The sequence below is a fragment of the Gorilla gorilla genome, chromosome 10, assembly GCF_029281585.2.
Source record: "Gorilla gorilla gorilla isolate KB3781 chromosome 10, NHGRI_mGorGor1-v2.1_pri, whole genome shotgun sequence".
NCBI lineage: Eukaryota > Metazoa > Chordata > Mammalia > Primates > Hominidae > Gorilla > Gorilla gorilla.
In genome coordinates this window covers 122,399,285-122,417,653 of record NC_073234.2, presented here as the reverse complement: position 1 = coordinate 122,417,653, position 18,369 = coordinate 122,399,285, and the positions used below count along the sequence as shown (strand labels likewise).

Below are 18,369 nucleotides of genomic sequence, written 5' to 3'. Positions count from 1 at the left end.
ACTGTGCTTCTATGTAGGCAGTACAATTATATGAAGGGATGTAGTGAGTTTTACTATCATTTGGCCTATTTAAAAAGCAACCTGTTGTATGTAGTTAATAGCAGTAATAACTGAGCCATCAAATGGGTGTAGTTCAAGCAAATAATATATATGCCAAATTGGAGAAGGTCTGAAAGTTATGTTCCTGTTAAGATGATATCATATGTATTTTCAGTGGAATATATTAAAAATAAATCATTCATTTCATTCAATATTGAGTGTCCCAGAGCACATGCATTTCTATTACATTAAAGTTGAACTTGGTGTGTTCTTTGGAACACACTGAATCTGAACTCTAACAGATCTAATCCTTTCCCAGTTAAGGGTAAAGGATTGAGCATTAGATTTTTGTATAGTTTTGAAGTAACATTATTCGTTCAGCATTAAAAAGAAATCACACACATCGCTGAGTTGATACTTTGAACCTGGGCTGTTAGAGCTATTATCAAGGAAAAATTATATGCTTAGAGATTAGTTGAGTCTTAATTGCATTGTACCTTGTTTTATAATATTTATAGTCACATTGACCTTGCTGCTGGGAAAGGTTTCCTTCAAATCATAGTTCAAAGTCACATTCAGATGAAGTTGTGAATTCAAAGTAATTCTGTATACAGGTGTAGGCATCCAACTAATTCATGTTTTCTTTTGTCATGCCCAGGTATTTACATATAGAAATGCATGGGGTGTTTTCTTTAAAAAAAAAAAAAAAACAGGAATTATTCTCAAGGGAAAATAACAACTTCTGTTTGATACATATCTACCATGTGCTAGAGACTCTACTAGGTGATTTTATGAGGCTCCTAATCCTTTCAACAGTTACACAAGACACCCCTACTAGGTCATTTGATCCTGTTTCTAATCTTTTCAACAAATTATACAAGGCACATAATGAGATTTGTTTGCCAAATATAGAAACCAAAATATAGATTAAGAAAACTGTAGTTAGGGCCAGGCCTGATGGCTCATGCCTGTAATCCCAGCACTTGGGGTGGCTGAAGCAGATGGATCACCTGAGGTCAGGAGTTCAAGACCAGCCTGGCCAACATGGTGGAACCCTATCTCTACTAAAAATACAAAAATAATTAGCCAGGTGTGGTAGCACACTCCTATAATCCCAGCTACTTGGGAGGCTGAGGCGCAAGAATTGCCTGAACCTGGGAGGTGGAGGCTGCAGTGAGCTGAGATCGTGCCACTGCACTCCAGCCTGGACGACAGAACAAGACTGTGTCTCAGAAAGAGAGAGATGGGGAGAGACTGACTTAATTTGAAATCCATTAGGAGGAGGTTTTATTTTATATATATATATATATAAAATATATATTTTATATATAATATATTAAATATATTATATGTATTAAATATATATATGTGTTAAATATATATAATATATTATATATATAATATGTATAATATGAGGTAGAATTTTTTCATCCTCTGAAGGACATAATGTACCTCAGAGGTTCAGAAGATGTAGAAGTGACTTTAAGCTGGAAGATTTAAGGTTAGTGGGATATGAACTTAAAGGGATAGGAATTGGGAAAGGTATTCCAAGCCAAGGAAAGGCCGTGGAGCACATTCCAGGAGATTGAATGTGTGCTGAAAGAGAAGTTTGGTTTGGTGTGAGAGAAAGGGGTATGAGGTAGGAAATCAACCTAGAACCCTAGGTTAGTAGCCAAGCAAAATGATTTGTTGTGTATTGTATAGGGAATGAGTCGTTGAAAACCTTTGTATGGGAAGGTGTGCCTCATGAAGATCTGGAATTGCATATAAAATGAATTAGAATGGAGAGAGATTGTTAGTAGGCAGATCTATTTTAAGGCATTGCAGTAAATACAAGCAAGAGATAATATGAACTAGAATTATTGTAGCAAAAACAAGTGGAAAGGAAGGAGAACACTAAAAAGTAATAGATAACATATAATTGTGCTTACTATGGGCAGGCACTATTCTAAGAGCTTCGCATATGTTAATTTATTTAATCTCACGAACAATGCTATGAGACAGGTCCGATTACTGTCCCAATTTTACAGATGAGGAGACTAGATAGGACTTTTCAGGATTGATTTAAGGATAGTAATTTGTGGATAGACTTGTTAAATTATAGGACATCTGTGCAATGAAGTACTATGAAACTATGAAAATTGATGCTGTAGAAGTACGTCCATTGCCTCGAAAAGATGTTCACCATGTATTAAACCAGATACATATGCAGTGTATCTCGTTTTTCTTCTACTTTGAAGGAATGTATGCTAATTATCAATTTTAAACTTTTTTATGAAGTTAAAAAAATGTGTTTGTTTCTCTGTTTCTCACCCCTATCTCAAACCCCCACTCCCTAATGGGGAGATATGATTAATAGCTTGGTAAGTATTTTTCCAATTATTTTCTTGTGCACATATAAACAAAAGTAGATGCATGCAATGTAAATTTTATTTTATCAAAGTAATATATGCGAATAGTTTTAAAAGCCTTATAACAAAGAATAGCATCATAGTGTGTTCTACTTTAGCCTTCTCTTTTGCTTTTTTTCTTGGATCTTTTCTACTTAAAATATTTGATTACAAAATACCTATATTATTTTTTAAGTGTTTCTGTTTTTTAAATCTGTGCAGCTTTTATGTGAAATGAGAGATGTAAATTATATCTGTGGAAGAAGATCACCATACTTAAATACAGCTTTTAGTCCTTTGTTTCATGAAGTACCAAAACAAAATTAATTCTTAGGTTTCAAAACTTTTCCTATTGTAACACATTACTTTAGTCCATATCATTCTGTGCATTTGTTTGGTTCATATAATGTTTATTAAGGCCAGGCCTGTGATGGTTCATGCCTATAATCCCAGCACTTCGGGAGGCTGAGGTGGGAGGATGACTTGAGGCCAGGAGTTCGAGACCAGCCTGGGCAACGTGGGGAGACCCCACCTCTACAAAAACTACAAAAATTAGCTGGGCATGATGGCATATGCCTGTGGTCCCAGTCACTCTAGAGGCTTAGGTGAGAGAAGTCAAGGCTGCAGTGAACCATGATTCCAGCCTTAGCAACAGAGCACAATCCTGTCTCCAAAAAAAAAAAAAAGAATGTTTATTAAAAGCATTCGGAATGCTTATTCAGCCTATTAAGAAAGGGAAAGATTATTAATTAATCCATACTTAATTCTTCATTTTATGAATTAATCATGTCCTTTTGGTTTATTTCTTTTCCCATCTTACTGTCATTGAACTCTTGTACCACATAGAATTGTTTTGACCAAAAAGTTGAATATGGAGAACTCTTGCTGTTCTCAGTTCTTACTCACTTCTGGTGGGGAAGATTTTGAAACTAATGGTAGAACAGAGATTAGGGGATTATTATTGCCTTAGATTACCCCTCCAGGACATTTAAGTTTTATACTGTTTCAATTTAAGAAAACTTAAAATTGCTAGTTCTTTCAACTTCTTAATTTTTGATCTGTGTAAAAACTCTTCGATCTTTGTTCTGTCTAGTAACTCTTCTTGCCAAGCAAATACATAAAATTAGATGCTTCCCAATAAACATTTGTCACCAGACATGATAAATTATTCATAGTTGGAGATAATTTTATTAAACTCCAATGCTTTTATATCACTATCCATCTAACAACTACAGTCTTCTCCTCTGAAATATTTGTACATTGGTAGTGGTGGGTTAGGGTGGGGATCAGGTGTTAGGGAGGTGACTCCAAACCAAGGCAGAAAAGGGATGTGATAAAATATAAATGTGGGGATAGAAAGGTTTGCTTCCTACTTGGAAACCCATGAGACTTCCTAAGGTGAAATGGTGGGATGTCTTTAACATCCTCATAAAAATATAGCGCCTTGACTCTTCAAGCTGTACAGATGGTGCTCCTAAAGAGGAAGAAGTGTCAGACCTGACTAGTGTACTTATGTCACTAATAACTACAGTTGTAAAAAATCAACAAGACTTATTTGGTGAAATGATGGTATCGGAATGTGTGAAGAGAACAAAATGATCTAGACCAAGCAACTTTTTAGAACAATCTGTCCAGTAGAACTTTCTGCAATGATGGAAATGTTCTGTAGCTATACTGTTCAGTATGGTAGCCAGCCACCAGCTATACATGTGGCTGATGAGGACTTGAAATGTGGCAAGTGTGACTAAGGAACTGATTTTTAAATTTAACTAACTTAAATTTAAATGGCTACATGTGCCTTTTGGTTACCATATTAGATAGTGCACTTCTAGAATATGCATTTCCCTGCTTCTTAATCACTCCTCTTCACAAGTAAGAGATAATTGCTATTCTGAAAGACCATGTGGCCTGTGAAAAAGGCAGACAAATACTTAACCTTAAGATCAAAAACATAAAAGAAGCAAAATAGGAAATAAGATACGTCCAGCTGAAAAGAACAGAATCTGGATGAAAACTTAACATGAGTCAAATAATAAGATTGGACCTTCCATGGGTGACATCTCTTTTAAATTTGTTCTTGGGAATGTTCCATTTCTTCGCAACAGAAGATGCACAGTAAGCAGTCTTCTGGTACTGCCCCAGAATTTTCCTAGACATATCTGTCATGTGTAAGCCTTGTTACTACTTATTTCATTGAAAAAGTCTATAATCTCCACCCCAACTCCATGAAACCTTTTCTTTTTTTTTTTTAGAAGTTAATCTGGCATTTTCTATACTCAGGGAATTAATAACCACATAATTTGGCATCTACTTATTAGTTTCTTTTTTTAATAAATTAGAAACTTGAAAATGGGCATTATGATTTCAATCTCTTAAATGATTACAATATTACAAAAAAGTACTCATAATCTTTTTTTTTGTCCCCTCAGATTCCTTTTTACCATGATATTCTTAAATTATTCACTTGCTTATTCATTACATAGGATGTTTCTGGTTTTTTTCCCCCCAGCAGAAGATATTCTAGATTTTTCAAGTTTTCCTTTCTATATGAAAAGCCATTTTCATATAGAAAATATTTCATCAAGTTTAAACAATGAAACCAATTTAATTGCTTTGATACTTCTTTATATGTTTTTATGTTCACAAATTAAATTTTTGCTAATAGTCACTTTTATTTAATGGAAATTAGTGATTTTATTCAGTATTTTATTAAAATACTGGGTAATTTGTGCTATAATTAAAAAATATATATTAGTATGGTTTTTGGAAAAAGTATATATCAATAGGAGGTAATAAGATGATAGGCTGGCATTTCAACTTTTAGAATAACATGATTTTGTAATAATTTATGTCTTCTAAATATGTATTTTTAATCATTTAAATAATACTTTCTTCTCTCTAGATTTTTGCTTCAGTGTCTTGAGGATCTTGATGCCAATCTACGAAAATTAAACTCCCGTCTGTTTGTGATTCGTGGACAACCAGCAGATGTGTTTCCCAGGCTTTTCAAGGTAATTTGAAAAATATTTTCATAAAACAATCTTTTCTCAGATAATATTACATATTTGGTAAATAAGGTTTTTTGACTAATTGAAAATGTAGAGAATATAAGTAAGTATTTTCAAGTAAAAATTTTATGGGTTTTTTTTCTTTATTTAATGAAAAAGCTATACATGGTAAAAATCAAGACAGTGAGAAAATAGTTTACAATGAAAAGTTCAATCTTTCTTCTACCTTAAACTGCTCGTTGCCCTCCCAGAAGCAACAACTACTACCAGTTTCTTATGTATCCAATTCCAGTTTCTTGTTTATCCAATCAGAAATATTCTTTGCATAAACAAGAATTTTTTTGTGTGTATATATATATATATATACACATATTTCTTGTATATATATATATATGTGTATACGCACACACACATCCATGTGTTTGTGTCTGTGTTACTATCCCCTTTGTTAAAAGTTAAAATGACACACTATACACACCATTCTCTGCCAAGCTTTGTTCACATAACCATATCTTTTGGAAGTTGTTCCATATCATTTCCTCAGTCTTTCAGATGACTTCATAGTATTCCATTTTGTAGATGGCTATAATTTTTTAAACTAGCTTTCTACTGAACGTTTAATTATTTTCTCTATAGGCCTTTTACTAGTATAAATGCCAGTGAACTTACTTGTCCACATTTATGAATCTTTGCTCACATGGGCCAGTACATTTGTGGGATAATTCTTAGAACACTTTCTGGGTCAAAGGATTGTAACAATGGACATTTTACCAATAATACAGAATTTGTAGTGCTTTTTTTTTCTTTTTTTGAGATAGAGTCTCGCTCTTGTCGCCCAGGCTAGAGTGCAATGGCGCGATCTCAGCTCACTACAACCTCTGCCTCCTGGGTTCAGGTGATTCTTCTGCCTCAGCTTCCTGAGTAGCTGGGATTACTGGCGCACGCCACCATGCCTGGCTAATTTTGTACTTTTAGTAGAGACAGGATTTCACCATGTTGGTCAGGCTGGTCTCGAACTCCTGACCTCAGGTGATCCACCGGCCTCAACCTCCCAAAGTGGTGGAATTAAAGGTGTGAGCCACCGTGCCCAGCACTGTAGTGCTTTTTAAAAAACTTAGTAGGATCTTAAAAATCTTTAAAATGTTTAAGATACCTAGTCTTATCTCTTCCCTTTTTTCCAAATGAAAAAATTAGGCCTAGAGAATAAATGAGTTGCCCAAGATCATACAACTAGCTCATGGAAATGCCCAGACCAGAAACTGAGTTTCCTCATTGCCCTTTTTATATTCATCCCTTCCTATTTATTACTGTATTAGTCCATTTTCGCATTGCTGCAAAGAAATATCTGAGACTGTATAATTTATAAAGAAAAGAGATTTAATTGGCTCACGGTTCTGCAGGCTGTACAGGAAGCATAGTGGCTTCTGGGAAGGCCTCAGGAAACTTACAATCATGGTGGAAGGGGAAGGGAAAGGGGAAGTAAGAACTTCACATGGCCAGAGCAGGAGGAAGAGAGAAGGAGCGGGGAAGTGCCACACTTTAAAAAAAACAAAAAACAAACAAAAAAAAAACAGATCTTGCAAGCACTCACTCACTATCAGAGCACCAAGGGGGGAAATCTGCCCCCATGATCCAATCACCTCCCACCAGGCTCCACTTCCAACATTGGCGATTATAATTCAACTTGAGATTTGGGTGAGGACATAGATCCCAAACCATATCAACTACTATTAGACTTTATAAATGTATATCTGCTTTTTCTTGAATCATTTGATTCATCAAATTTTTGAAATAGCAATGTTTCTATTTGTATTTCTTAATGTAGAAGAGAACAGCTCCTTTCTGTGAATGAGAAGATCAATCCCCAGTGCTGGGAATCAAATAAACATTACTTAGCCTTTTTTTTTTTTTTTTTTTTTTTGCTTGTATGAAAGACACATTTAATGTTTGTGAAAATTTACATTCAATAAAGAGTGTTCACAACTGTAATAGATCAAGTTAGAATTTAACCTAGGTATTTGGGAGAGTTCTAACAAGAAAGCATATCAGAAGCAATGATAATAATTTATCAGCAACTCATGAATATAAGAGTGTGTGTCGATAATTATTTCAACCCTATCTCTAAATCTGTTTGATATACATAAAATGAATCCTAAGTGGAGTTGCCTTTTTTTTGTTTGGGGCTGGGGAGACAGGGTTTCGCTCTGTTGCCCTGCCTGTAGTGCAGTGGTGCCATTGTAGCTCATTGCAGCCTCAAACTCCTAGGCTCAAGTGATCCTAGGACTACAGGATCGAGTAGCTAAGACTGCAGCTGTATACCACCATACTTGGCTAATTTTTTTTTGTTTGTTTGGTAGTCTTGCTATGTTGCTCAGGCTAGTCTCAATCTTCTAGCCTCAGGCAATCCTCCTTCAACCTCCCAAAGCACTGGGATTACAGGCATAAGTTGTAGCACCTAGCCCTAGTTGCTTTAAAATAACAAAATTCTTATTTACTTGTTTTTGAAACAACATTTTTCAAACCAGCAAGTGTTTTGTGTTCTTTGTTTTGAGATTTCTTCTGCCTAAAATAGCACATTATTGGGCCAAACTATCTTCTGTATTTAAATGATGTCCTATCTTATCAATTTGGCAGAGAGGAATGGGTTTCCACATGGGCCCTAATATACAAATACATGAACACATACATATACATATAGTACTTATTATTTTATTCTGATTTTTTCTTTAGCTACATATAGTAGTCTGTATAAAATGCCATTTATAAAAACTTCCTTTTAGATTTATTTACCATATCTAGAGCCATAGAGGGAATTAATTCCTTTTTTATTTTTATTGAATTAATGTTTTGATTTTTACTTCTTGCTTATAGGTTCAACATGCATATGTTTAAAAAAAAAAAAAAGGCTAAAAGGATATACAATTAAAAGCATGTTGTCCCCCACCTTCACCCTAACCATCACAACCACAGTTTCTCTGAGGGAGAAGATTCTTCTGTCATTAACTAGCTGAGTTACTTAATTAGTGTCTCAGGTCTTTTGGTTCTAGTACAGCAAGTAGTGAGGATTTTTAATAGGTAATTAATCTGGTTTTCCACATTGGAGGTAAGGCTAGTTTAGACCTGGTAACAGTACCCTTAGTTAATTGGGATAGTTGTGTCAGTGGCTCCAGTACTGATATCTCCCCTAGTATGTATCTTTCTTCTGTGTCATTCACTCAATTTATTCTGTTTATAAGGAGTAGATTCAGGAATGGGTCAGAACATTTTTATACACACTTAGGTAAACACATATATATCTAATAAACTATTGTCATTTTTTCTGGCGTTTTTTACTTAGTTTTTTTTCTAAGTTAAACTCTGACTTAATATAGGCTAACAAGATGGCTTTTTCTAGGCCCTGCAGAAACTTTTAATAAGGAGTTTAAATTATTGGTTTTAGAGACTAGGTGCATAATTAATATCTAGATTTTTTAAAAACATTCTCATTATATCTATTTCTTTTTTTAATTATTTCTATTTTTATTTTTATTTTTTGAGAGTCTTGCTCTGTTGCCCAGGCTGGAATGCAGTAGTGCTGTCTTGGCTCACTGCAACCTTTGCCTTCCAGGCTCAAGCCATTCTTGTGCCTCAGCCACCCAAGTAGCTGAGATTATAGGCATGCACCACCACACCTTGCTAATTTTTGTATTTTTAGCAGAGAAAGGGTTTCGCCAATTGCCCAGACTGGTCTTAAACTCCTGGCTTCAGGATCCAGGAGTCTCCACCACCTTGGCCTCCCAAAGTGCTGCGATAACAGGCATGAGCCACTGTGCCCAGCCTCATTATATCTAAGAAACAGAGACACATGGCTAAAGTCTATAGATGGCCACACTGAAGCATTATAAAATGTTTTGTTCAAAATCACAGAATAAAAGAACATATAAAGCCACCATTTTTCAACAGTAAAATTTATATTATGCTTTTTTAAGTTACTTTGTATCTTGCTTTGTTAATTCATGACACATGCTTGATAGAATGTATTCAACAGATACTGATTGAGTGCCTGCTATATACAAGGCTGTGTCTGAGGTACTGGAGATACAGTAGTGAAACAAAAAATTTCTATCTTCATGGTGCTTACACTGTAGTGGAAGGAGACAGATAGTAAACAAATAAGTAAACATGCAGTGTCAGGTGGTGATATGTGCTGTAGAGAAGAGTAAAATGTGGGATAGTAAATGTCAAGGTGAGGGAAAGTTACTTTATATGGAATCAAAGAAGGCCTCACTGATAAGGTGACATTTGAGCAAACATATGAAGAGTGAGCCATGCATCTGGGTTGTGGTATGTCATATCCACAATATTTTGCAGCTCTTTCCGTCAAAAGGTAGAGTTTATTTCCTTACTCCATTGAATCTGACTTGCCCTTACAACTTGTTTTTAACCAAGTGTCAAAGAAGACATTGTGAATTTCAAATCCTAGGCCTTAAGCGACCTTTCAGCTTCTACTTTTCTCCTCTTAGGATGCTCCTTCTATCATGTAAGAAAGCCTGGGGTAGAATATCTAACTTTGGGAGGCCACATATAGAGAGTGGACCAAACAACAGCCAACACCAAAGTCTGAGATGTGTGAGTTTGACTATCTTAGGCACTCCAGCCCCAGCCAAGCTGCCAGCGAATTGCAGCCTCATGAGCAGATCCGAGTGAAACCAATAAAAGAACCATCCAGATACCTGACAGAATTTTGAGAATTAACAATTCCACTAAGCTAACTGCAACATGGGGAAGGAGCATGGAAGGCAGAGGAAACAGTGCTTAACAAAGGCCTTGAAGTAGACATGTGCATGATTTATTTAGGGAACAACAACAAGGCCAGTGTGCTAGAGCACAGTGAGTGAAAAGAAGAAATGGCATCAGAGAGGTGGCTGGAAGCCAGATCATAGGGCTTTATAGATCATGTTAGGAGCTTCAACCTTTACTCGGAGTGAAATGGATGCCATTGGAGAGTTTTGAGTAGAAGAGTGACATGATTTAACTCATGATTTACAAGAATTTCTCTGGCTGTTTGTGGAGAATACACAGGGGATTGGAAGTGTTGTAGAGGCAGAAGCAGAAAGATCAGTTAGGAGGCAATGGCAGTTATTTAGGAATAAGATGATGATGACCAGGACCAGGGTAGCTGTAGAGGTGTTGAGAAGTGGTAGGGTTTTGGATATATATTTTAAATAGAGGCTGTAAGGTTTGCCTATATGTGATATATGAGAGTCAAGGATGACTCTAGGTTTTTAGCCTGGACGCATGGCAGGATGGATTCCCATTTAATGGAATAACAGACTATGGAGGAACAAGTTTAAGGAAAAAATAAGAAGTTCATTTTATAAATTTTTAGTTTGGGATGCCTTTTAGGCATGTTAATGTACATGTTGAGAAGGCATTCAAGTCTAGTGCTCAGGGAGAAGTCTGGACTAAATTTAGGACTCTTCAGTATATAAATAGTAGTTTAGACCCTAAGACTAGAGTTATGAAACAGAAGGAAAGGATGATGGATGGATGGATGGAAATTTTTAGAGTTTTACCTTCTTTGTATTTGGATTATTTTGTGAGGTAGCTTTACATTTTTATGCAATTATACTGTTTAATTTACTGTCAATTTAAAAAATAAATGCTTTCTCCTAGGACATATGTGATTTACAACTTTTAGTTTTACTATCAAATTTTACATTGCTTATTTTCACAGTATATTAATTATGACTTAAGAACTTTTTTTTTTAATTGTTTGGGAGTGCTATTTCTTTCTTTTGTTTTGTTTTATTTTATTTTTGTTTTTTGAGACCAAGTCTCACTTTGTCATCCAGGCTAGAGTGCAGTGGCACGATCTCAGCTCACTGCAGCCTCCACCTCCTGGGTTCAAGTGATTCTTGTGCCTCAGCCTCCCGAGTAGCTGGGACTACAGGAGTGCGCCACCATGCCCAGCTTATTTTTGTATTTTTAGTAGAGATGAGGTTTCACCATGTTGGCCAGGCTGGTCTCGAAGTCCTGACCTTAAGTGGTCTACCTGCCTTTGCCTCCCAAAGTGCTGGGATTACAGGCGTGAGCCACCACGTCCAGCCAAGAACTTTATATTCATTTAGTTGTTCATGTTATCCTTTCTGATTAACAAGTAATTGTGATACACAAAAATAGATACAAATCTTATTGCTTAAAATTGCCAAGTGCTTGAGCCCAGGAGTTTGAGACCAGCCTGGGCAACATAGTGAGACTCTGTCTCTACAGAAAATTTTAAAAATTAGCTGGGCGTGGTAGCATACACCTGTAGTCCCAGCTACTCCAGTGGCTGAGGTAGGAGGATCACTTTAGCCTGGAAAGTTGGAGACTGCAGTGAGCCAAGATCATGCCACTCTACTCCAGCCTGGACGACAGAGCAAGACCCTTGCTCAAAAAAAATTGCAAAGTGAATATTCACTTACTCAAATGAAAATATGTTGGTGCTATTTGCAGTCTTACTGTTAAATCCAGGTATTGAAATTCAAAGGTAACTACGTGTTGCTTAAAATAAAAACCTGCTCTAACGAGTAGATAAGCCTGGACAACATGCTGAGACCGCATCTCTACAAAAATTTTTAAAAATTAGCTGGGTATGGTGGTGCATGCCTGTGGTCCTAGCTACTTAGGAGGCTGAGGTGGGAGGGATGATCACTTGAACCCAGGAGGTTAATGCTGCAGTGAGCTATATTCATGCCACTGCACTCCAGCCTGGGCAACAGAGTGAGACCTTGTCTCAAAAAAAAAAAAAAAAAAAAGAGTAGATAGGGACTTCCATCTCTGGTTAAGATGTAAAAACTCACAATAGATCATTGTTTCCCATATTAACAAGGAGATGAAAGTGAATGTGACACAAAATTATAGAGGTCTTTTTTCCTCTTACTTTGTTTGAACCCGTTAGAGAATTGAGAAAATAAAGTCTTTAAAGGCTGGGCGTGGTGGCTCACGCCTGTAATCCCAGCACTTTGGGAGGCTGAGGCCGGCGGATCACGAGGTCGGGAGTGCAAGACCAGCCTGACCAACATGGTGAAACCCCGTCTCTACTAAAACTACAAAAATTAGCTGGGAGTGGTGATGCACACCTGTAATCCCAGCTACTTAGGAGTCTGAGGCAGGAGAAACACTTGAACCCAGGAGGCAGAGGTTGCAGTGAGCTGAGATTGCACTACTGTGCTCTAGCCTGCACAACAGAGTGTGACTCTGTCTAAAAAAAAAGAAACAAAAACACACAAAATATATATATATTGATACACCCAGGTTATATCCTAATGCTACACCATTCTACATAAGGGACTTGAGCATTTGTGAATTTTGGTATCCACAGGGGGTCCTGGAACCAATTTCCTGCAGATACCAAGGGAGGACTGTATATCAAAATTTACAGAATGCAGCTAAAGCAGTGCTTAGAGGAAACTTAATATTATAGCTTTCAATATTATATGAGAAAAGGAAAAATCAAGAACTAAGTTTCTACCTTAAAGATAGAAAAAGAACACATTAAACCAATAGTTAGTGGAAAGAAAACAAAAAATAAAGAGGAACGGGAATCAATGAAATAGAAAACAATAAAGAAAATCAGTATGCATTAATTAGTTTATTATTTCTTAGTGCCAAACCCACCCTTCTTGCCCTACTGTGTGATACTGGAGCTGGACACTGTAAACATTTCTCCTTTGCCAGCTGGCTAGATATTAGGCTTTATGAGAAGATATTGTTGGTGGTGTTCTGCAAGGTCACAGCAGGAGAGAAGAAGCTTTTCTTCTTGATATACCTGTGCTTTTTTTCCCTGGGCTAGCAGATGAGTGTGCAGGAGGATCAGTAGCATTCACCTCAGCAGCCCTCCTGAACCAGCCACAGCCTACATACACCCTCTGGTGAATTTCTGTGTAAGCCTATTTATACCCTCTGATAAGTTTCTATGCCACCTGGTGGACAGCTTCTACAGATCACCTGGTTAGCCCATACCTACCAGGAAGTTTCTCAGCCAACCAGCAGGTTACTGGTATGAAACACCTTTGGTCATTGCCCTCCGGTAAGTTTCTTTACAGGGAAGGTTGTGTGTTCCTGTGGCAGCACGCTCCATCCAATGAGCCATGAATCTCAGTGGCTTGGTGGAGGGAGCTTTTGTTAAGTTTTTTATTCATTCCTTGTTTATTTTCCCTCCACATAGAGGTGGCAGCTGCTTTCTGCAATTGGTACTTTTAAACACCTTAGAGCAGTACCATCCAAAAGAAGTCATGTTAAATTTAAAATTTTCTAATAGCCACATTTAAAAAGTAAAAACAAACAGGTGAAATTAATTTTAATGATTTATTCAACACAGTATATCTAAAATATTCTATATAAAAGTATTAATAAGCTATTTTATCTTTTAAAATAAGCTATTTTATCTTTTAAAATAGCTTATTTTAAACGGAGTTTTAAAAAAATATGAAGTTCTTGAAATCTTGTATGTATTTTATACTTCCAGCTCATCTCAGTGCCAGCTAGTCACATTTCAGTGCTCAGAAGCCACACGTGGCCTAGTGGCTACTACCTACCATACTGAAGTGTAGCCTTATCTCCTGTTTTATTCCTTGTCATTGTTGACCACCTTTAGTAGCTAACAATTACAATTTTTGATACAGGCATACCTGGGAGATGTTACAAGTTTGGTTCGAGACCACCACAATAAAGTAAATATTCCAATAAAGCAAACATCACAATAAAGCAAGTCACAATTTTTTTGTTTTCCAGTGCATATATATAAAAGTTGTCTTTATACTATTCTGTAGTCTTTTCTGTGTGCAGTAGCATTATGACTAAAAAAAATACACACCTTAATTAAAGATATTTTATTGCTAAAAAAATGCTAGTGATCATCTAAGCCTTCAGCAAGTCATAATCTTTTTTGCTGGTGGAGGTTCTTGCCTCAATGCTGATGGCTACTGGCTCATCAGGGTAGTGGTTGCTGATAGTTGTGGTGGCTATGGCAATTTCTTAAGACAGTAATGAAGTTTGCCACATCAATTGACTCTTCCTTTCACCAAAGATTTCTCTATAGCATGCAATGCTGTTTGATAGCATTTTACCCACAGTACAACTTTAAAAATTGGAGTCAGTCTTCTCAAACCCTGCCACTGCTTCATCAACTAAATTTGTGTTATAACCTAAATCCTTTGTTATCATTTTGATGATGTTCACAGCATCTTCACCAGCAGTAGATTCCATTTCAGGAAACCACTTTCTTGCTCATCCATAGAAAGCGGCTCCTCATCCATTCAAGTTTTGTCATAAGATTGCAGTAATTCAGTCACATCCTCAGGCTCCACTTCTAGTTTTAATTCTATTGCTATTTCTACCACATTTGTAGTTCCTTCCTCCACTGAAGTCTTGAACCCCTCAGAGTCATCCATGAGGACTGGAATCAGCTTCTTCCAAATTGCTGTTAATGTTGATATTTTAACCTCCTCCCACGAATCACAAGTGTTCTTATTGGCATCTAGAATGGTGAATCCTTTCCAAAGATTTTCAATTTACTTTGCTCAGACCCATCAAAAGAATCACTGTCTGTGGCAGCTATAGCCTTACAAAATGTGTTTCTTAATAAAACTTGAAAGTCAGAATTACTCCTTGATCCATGGGCTGCAGAATTGATGTTACATTGGTAGGAATGAAAACAATGTTAATCTCCCTAATAAATCTCCATTGGAACTTTTGGATGACCAAGTACGTTTGTCTGTGAGCAGTGATATTTTTAAAGGAGTCTTTCTTTCTGAGCAGTAGGTCTCAACAGAGAGCTTAAAATATGTATAAACCATGTTGTAAACACATGTGCTGTCATCCAGGCTTTGTTGTTCCTGTTCTGCACAGGCAGAGTAGATTTAGCATAGTTCTCAAGGGACCTAGGAGTTTTAGAATGGGCAATGAGAATTGGCTTCAACTTAAAGTCACCAGCTATGTTAGCCCCTCACAAGAAAGTCAGCCTGTCCTTTGAAGCTTTGAAGCTAGGCATTGACTTTTTCTTCTTTTTTTATTTTTGAGACGGAGTCTTCCTCTGTCACCCACGCTGCAGTGCAGTGGCACGATCTTGGCTCACTGCAGCCTTCGCCTCCTGGGCTCAATTGATTCTCCTGCCTCAGCCTCCTGAGTAGCTTGGACTGCAGGCGTGCACCACCATGCCCGGCTAAATTTTGTATTTTTAGTAGAGACAGGGTTTCACCATGTTGGCCAGACTGGTCTCGAACTCCTGACCTCAAGCATCTGCCTGCCTCAGCTTCCCAAAGTGCTGGGATTACAGGCATGAGCCACAGTGCCTGGCCTGGCATTGACTTTTTCTGTCTAGCTATGAAAGTCCTAGATGACATCTTCTTCCAATAGAAGGCTGCTTCATCAACACTGAAAATCTGTAGTTTAGTGTAGCCACCTTAATTCATTATCTTAGATAGATCTGGATAACTTGCTACTTCTCCACCCAGCACTTGTTGCTTCACTTTGTACTTTTAGGTTATGGAGACAGCTTGTTTGCTTAAACCTTATGAACCAACCTCTGCTAGCTTCCAACTTTCCTTCTGCAGCTTCCTCACCTCTCTCAGCCTTCACAGAATCGAAGAGCGTTAGGGCCTCTCTCTGGATTAGGACTGTGCTTTTAGGGAGTATTGTATCTGGTTTGATCTTCTATCCAGACCCCTAAAGTTTTCTCCATATCGCCATTAAGGCTGCTTTGTTTTTTTTTATGATTCATGTGTTCATTGGAGTAGCACTTTTAATTTCCTTCAGGAACTTTTCCTTTGTGTAGACATCTTGGCTAACTGGTGCAAATGGCCTAGCTTTTGGCCTGCCTCAACTTTCTTTTTTGTTTTTTTTTTTTGTTTTTTTGTTTTGTTTTGTTTTTTGAGACAGAGTCTTGCCCTGTTGCCCAGGCTGGAGTGCAATGGCTCGATCTCAGCTCACTGCAACCTCCGCCTTCCGGGTTCAAACGATTCTCCTGCCTCAGCCTCCCGAGTAGCTGGGATTACAGGCACATGCCACCATGCCCAGTTTTTGTTTGTTTGTTTGTTTGTTTGTTTTTAGTAGAAACGGGGTTTTACCATGTTGCCAGGCTGGTCTGGAACTCCTGACCTCGTGATCCGCCTGCCTTGGCCTCCCAAAGTGCTGGGATTACGTGCGTGAGCCACTGCCCCCAGCCTGGCCTGTCTCAGCTTTCAACATGCCTTCCTCACTAAGCTTATTTCTAGCTTTTGGTTGAAAGTGAGAGATGTGTGACTCTTCGTTTCACTTGAACACTTAGAGACCATTGTAGGGTTACTAACTGGCCTAATTTCAATATTGTTGTCTCAGGGAATAAGGAGGCCTGAGGAGAGGGAGAGAGGGTGAAAGAGATGGGGGAAAGGCTGGGTGGGGCAGACAGACCACACTACATTTATCGATTAAGTTCACCCTCTTTTATGGGTGCAATTCATGGCACCCCAAAACAATTACAATAGTAGCATCAGAGATCTCTGATAAAAGCTGGGTGTAGTGACTGGTGCCTGTAATGCCAGCTACTCAGGAGGCTGAAATGGGAGGATCACTTGAGGCCAGGAGTTCAAGACCAGCCTGGGTGATACAGTGAAACCACATCTCTTAAAAAAAAAGAGAAGAGATCACAGGTCATCATAACAGATATAATAATGAAAAAGTTTGAAATACTGTGAGAATTGATAAAATGTGACACAGAGGCACAAGGTGAGCACATGCTTTTGGGAAAATGGCACCAATAGAATTGCTTAGTGCAGGGTTGCCGTTAGCCTTTGATTTATAAAATGCACAATATCTGAGAAGTGCAATAAAGCGAAGCACAGTAAAATGAGTTGCCCTTGTAAATTTTTCATGTTCAAATTGCTGGTGTGATTTTTGTCTCCTGGTAGTCAACAAGGCCAAAAACTGGTTCTTTGAAAACATTAATAAAATTGATAAACTCTTAATACTGATTTGGACAGAAAAGAAAGAAAATACAAGTTACCTATATCAGGAATAAGAAAGAGGACATCACTAGAGATTCTCCAGACTTTAAAAGCATAGTAAAGAATATCGTAAACACTATACTGCCAATAAATTATACATCTGAGATGAAATGAAGAAATTTCTTGAAAGGTATAATTTACTAGAACTCTCATAAGAAGAAAAAGAAAACCCGAATAGCCCTATATCTCTTAAATAAATTGAATTTGTAATTAAAAACCTTCCCATAAACAAACTTCAAGCCCTTAGATGGCTTTATTTTGAGTTATATCACACATTTAAGAAGGAAGTATTTCCTTCTTAAATTAAACTCTTTCAGAAAACAAGATTGAGATTACTTCCCAACTCATTTTATGAGGACAGCATAACCCTGATACCACAACCTGACAAGGAAAGTTTAAGAAAAAATTAAAAGTATAGCCAAGTGTCCCCCATAAACAAAGACTCAGAAATCACTAAATTGAATCTAGCAATATTTTTTATTTAAAAAAAGTTTTTTTTGTAAAGACACTATGTGGTCTCATTATATTTACCTAGGCTGAGCTCGAACTCCTGTGCTCAAGCCATCCTCCCATGTTGACTTCCCAAAGTGCTGGAATTACAGGTATGAGCCACCGTACCGGACCGTGAACCTGGAGATATAGAGACTATATATATTTATTTATTTTTTTTTTTCTGAGATGGAGTCTTGCTCTGTCGCCCGGGCTGGAGTGCAGTGGTACAATCTTGGCTCACTGCAATGTCTACCTCCCAGGTTGAAGCAATTCTCCTGCCTCAGCCTCCTGAGTAGCTGGAATTACAGGCACCCACCACCACGTCTGGCTAATTGTTGTATCTTTATTGGAGACGGGGTTTCACCATGTTGCCCAGAGTGGTCTCAAACTCCTGAGCTCAGGCTATCCGCCTGCCTCAGCCTCCCAAAGAGCTCA

General features: G+C 37.5%; 1 protein-coding gene across 5 annotated transcripts in view; it reads left to right on the top strand.

Moving 5' to 3' along the window:
* CRY1 (cryptochrome circadian regulator 1) overlaps positions 1-18,369 on the top strand; it is a 102,680-nt gene that overhangs the window by 66,419 nt on the left and 17,892 nt on the right. For all 5 annotated transcript variants that reach the window (XM_063694283.1, XM_055358955.2, XM_019038931.4 and 2 more), the window contains one exon: positions 5,332-5,440. In XM_063694283.1, the coding sequence (XP_063550353.1) occupies positions 5,332-5,440 (109 nt within the window). The remainder of the gene's footprint in view (positions 1-5,331; positions 5,441-18,369) is intronic.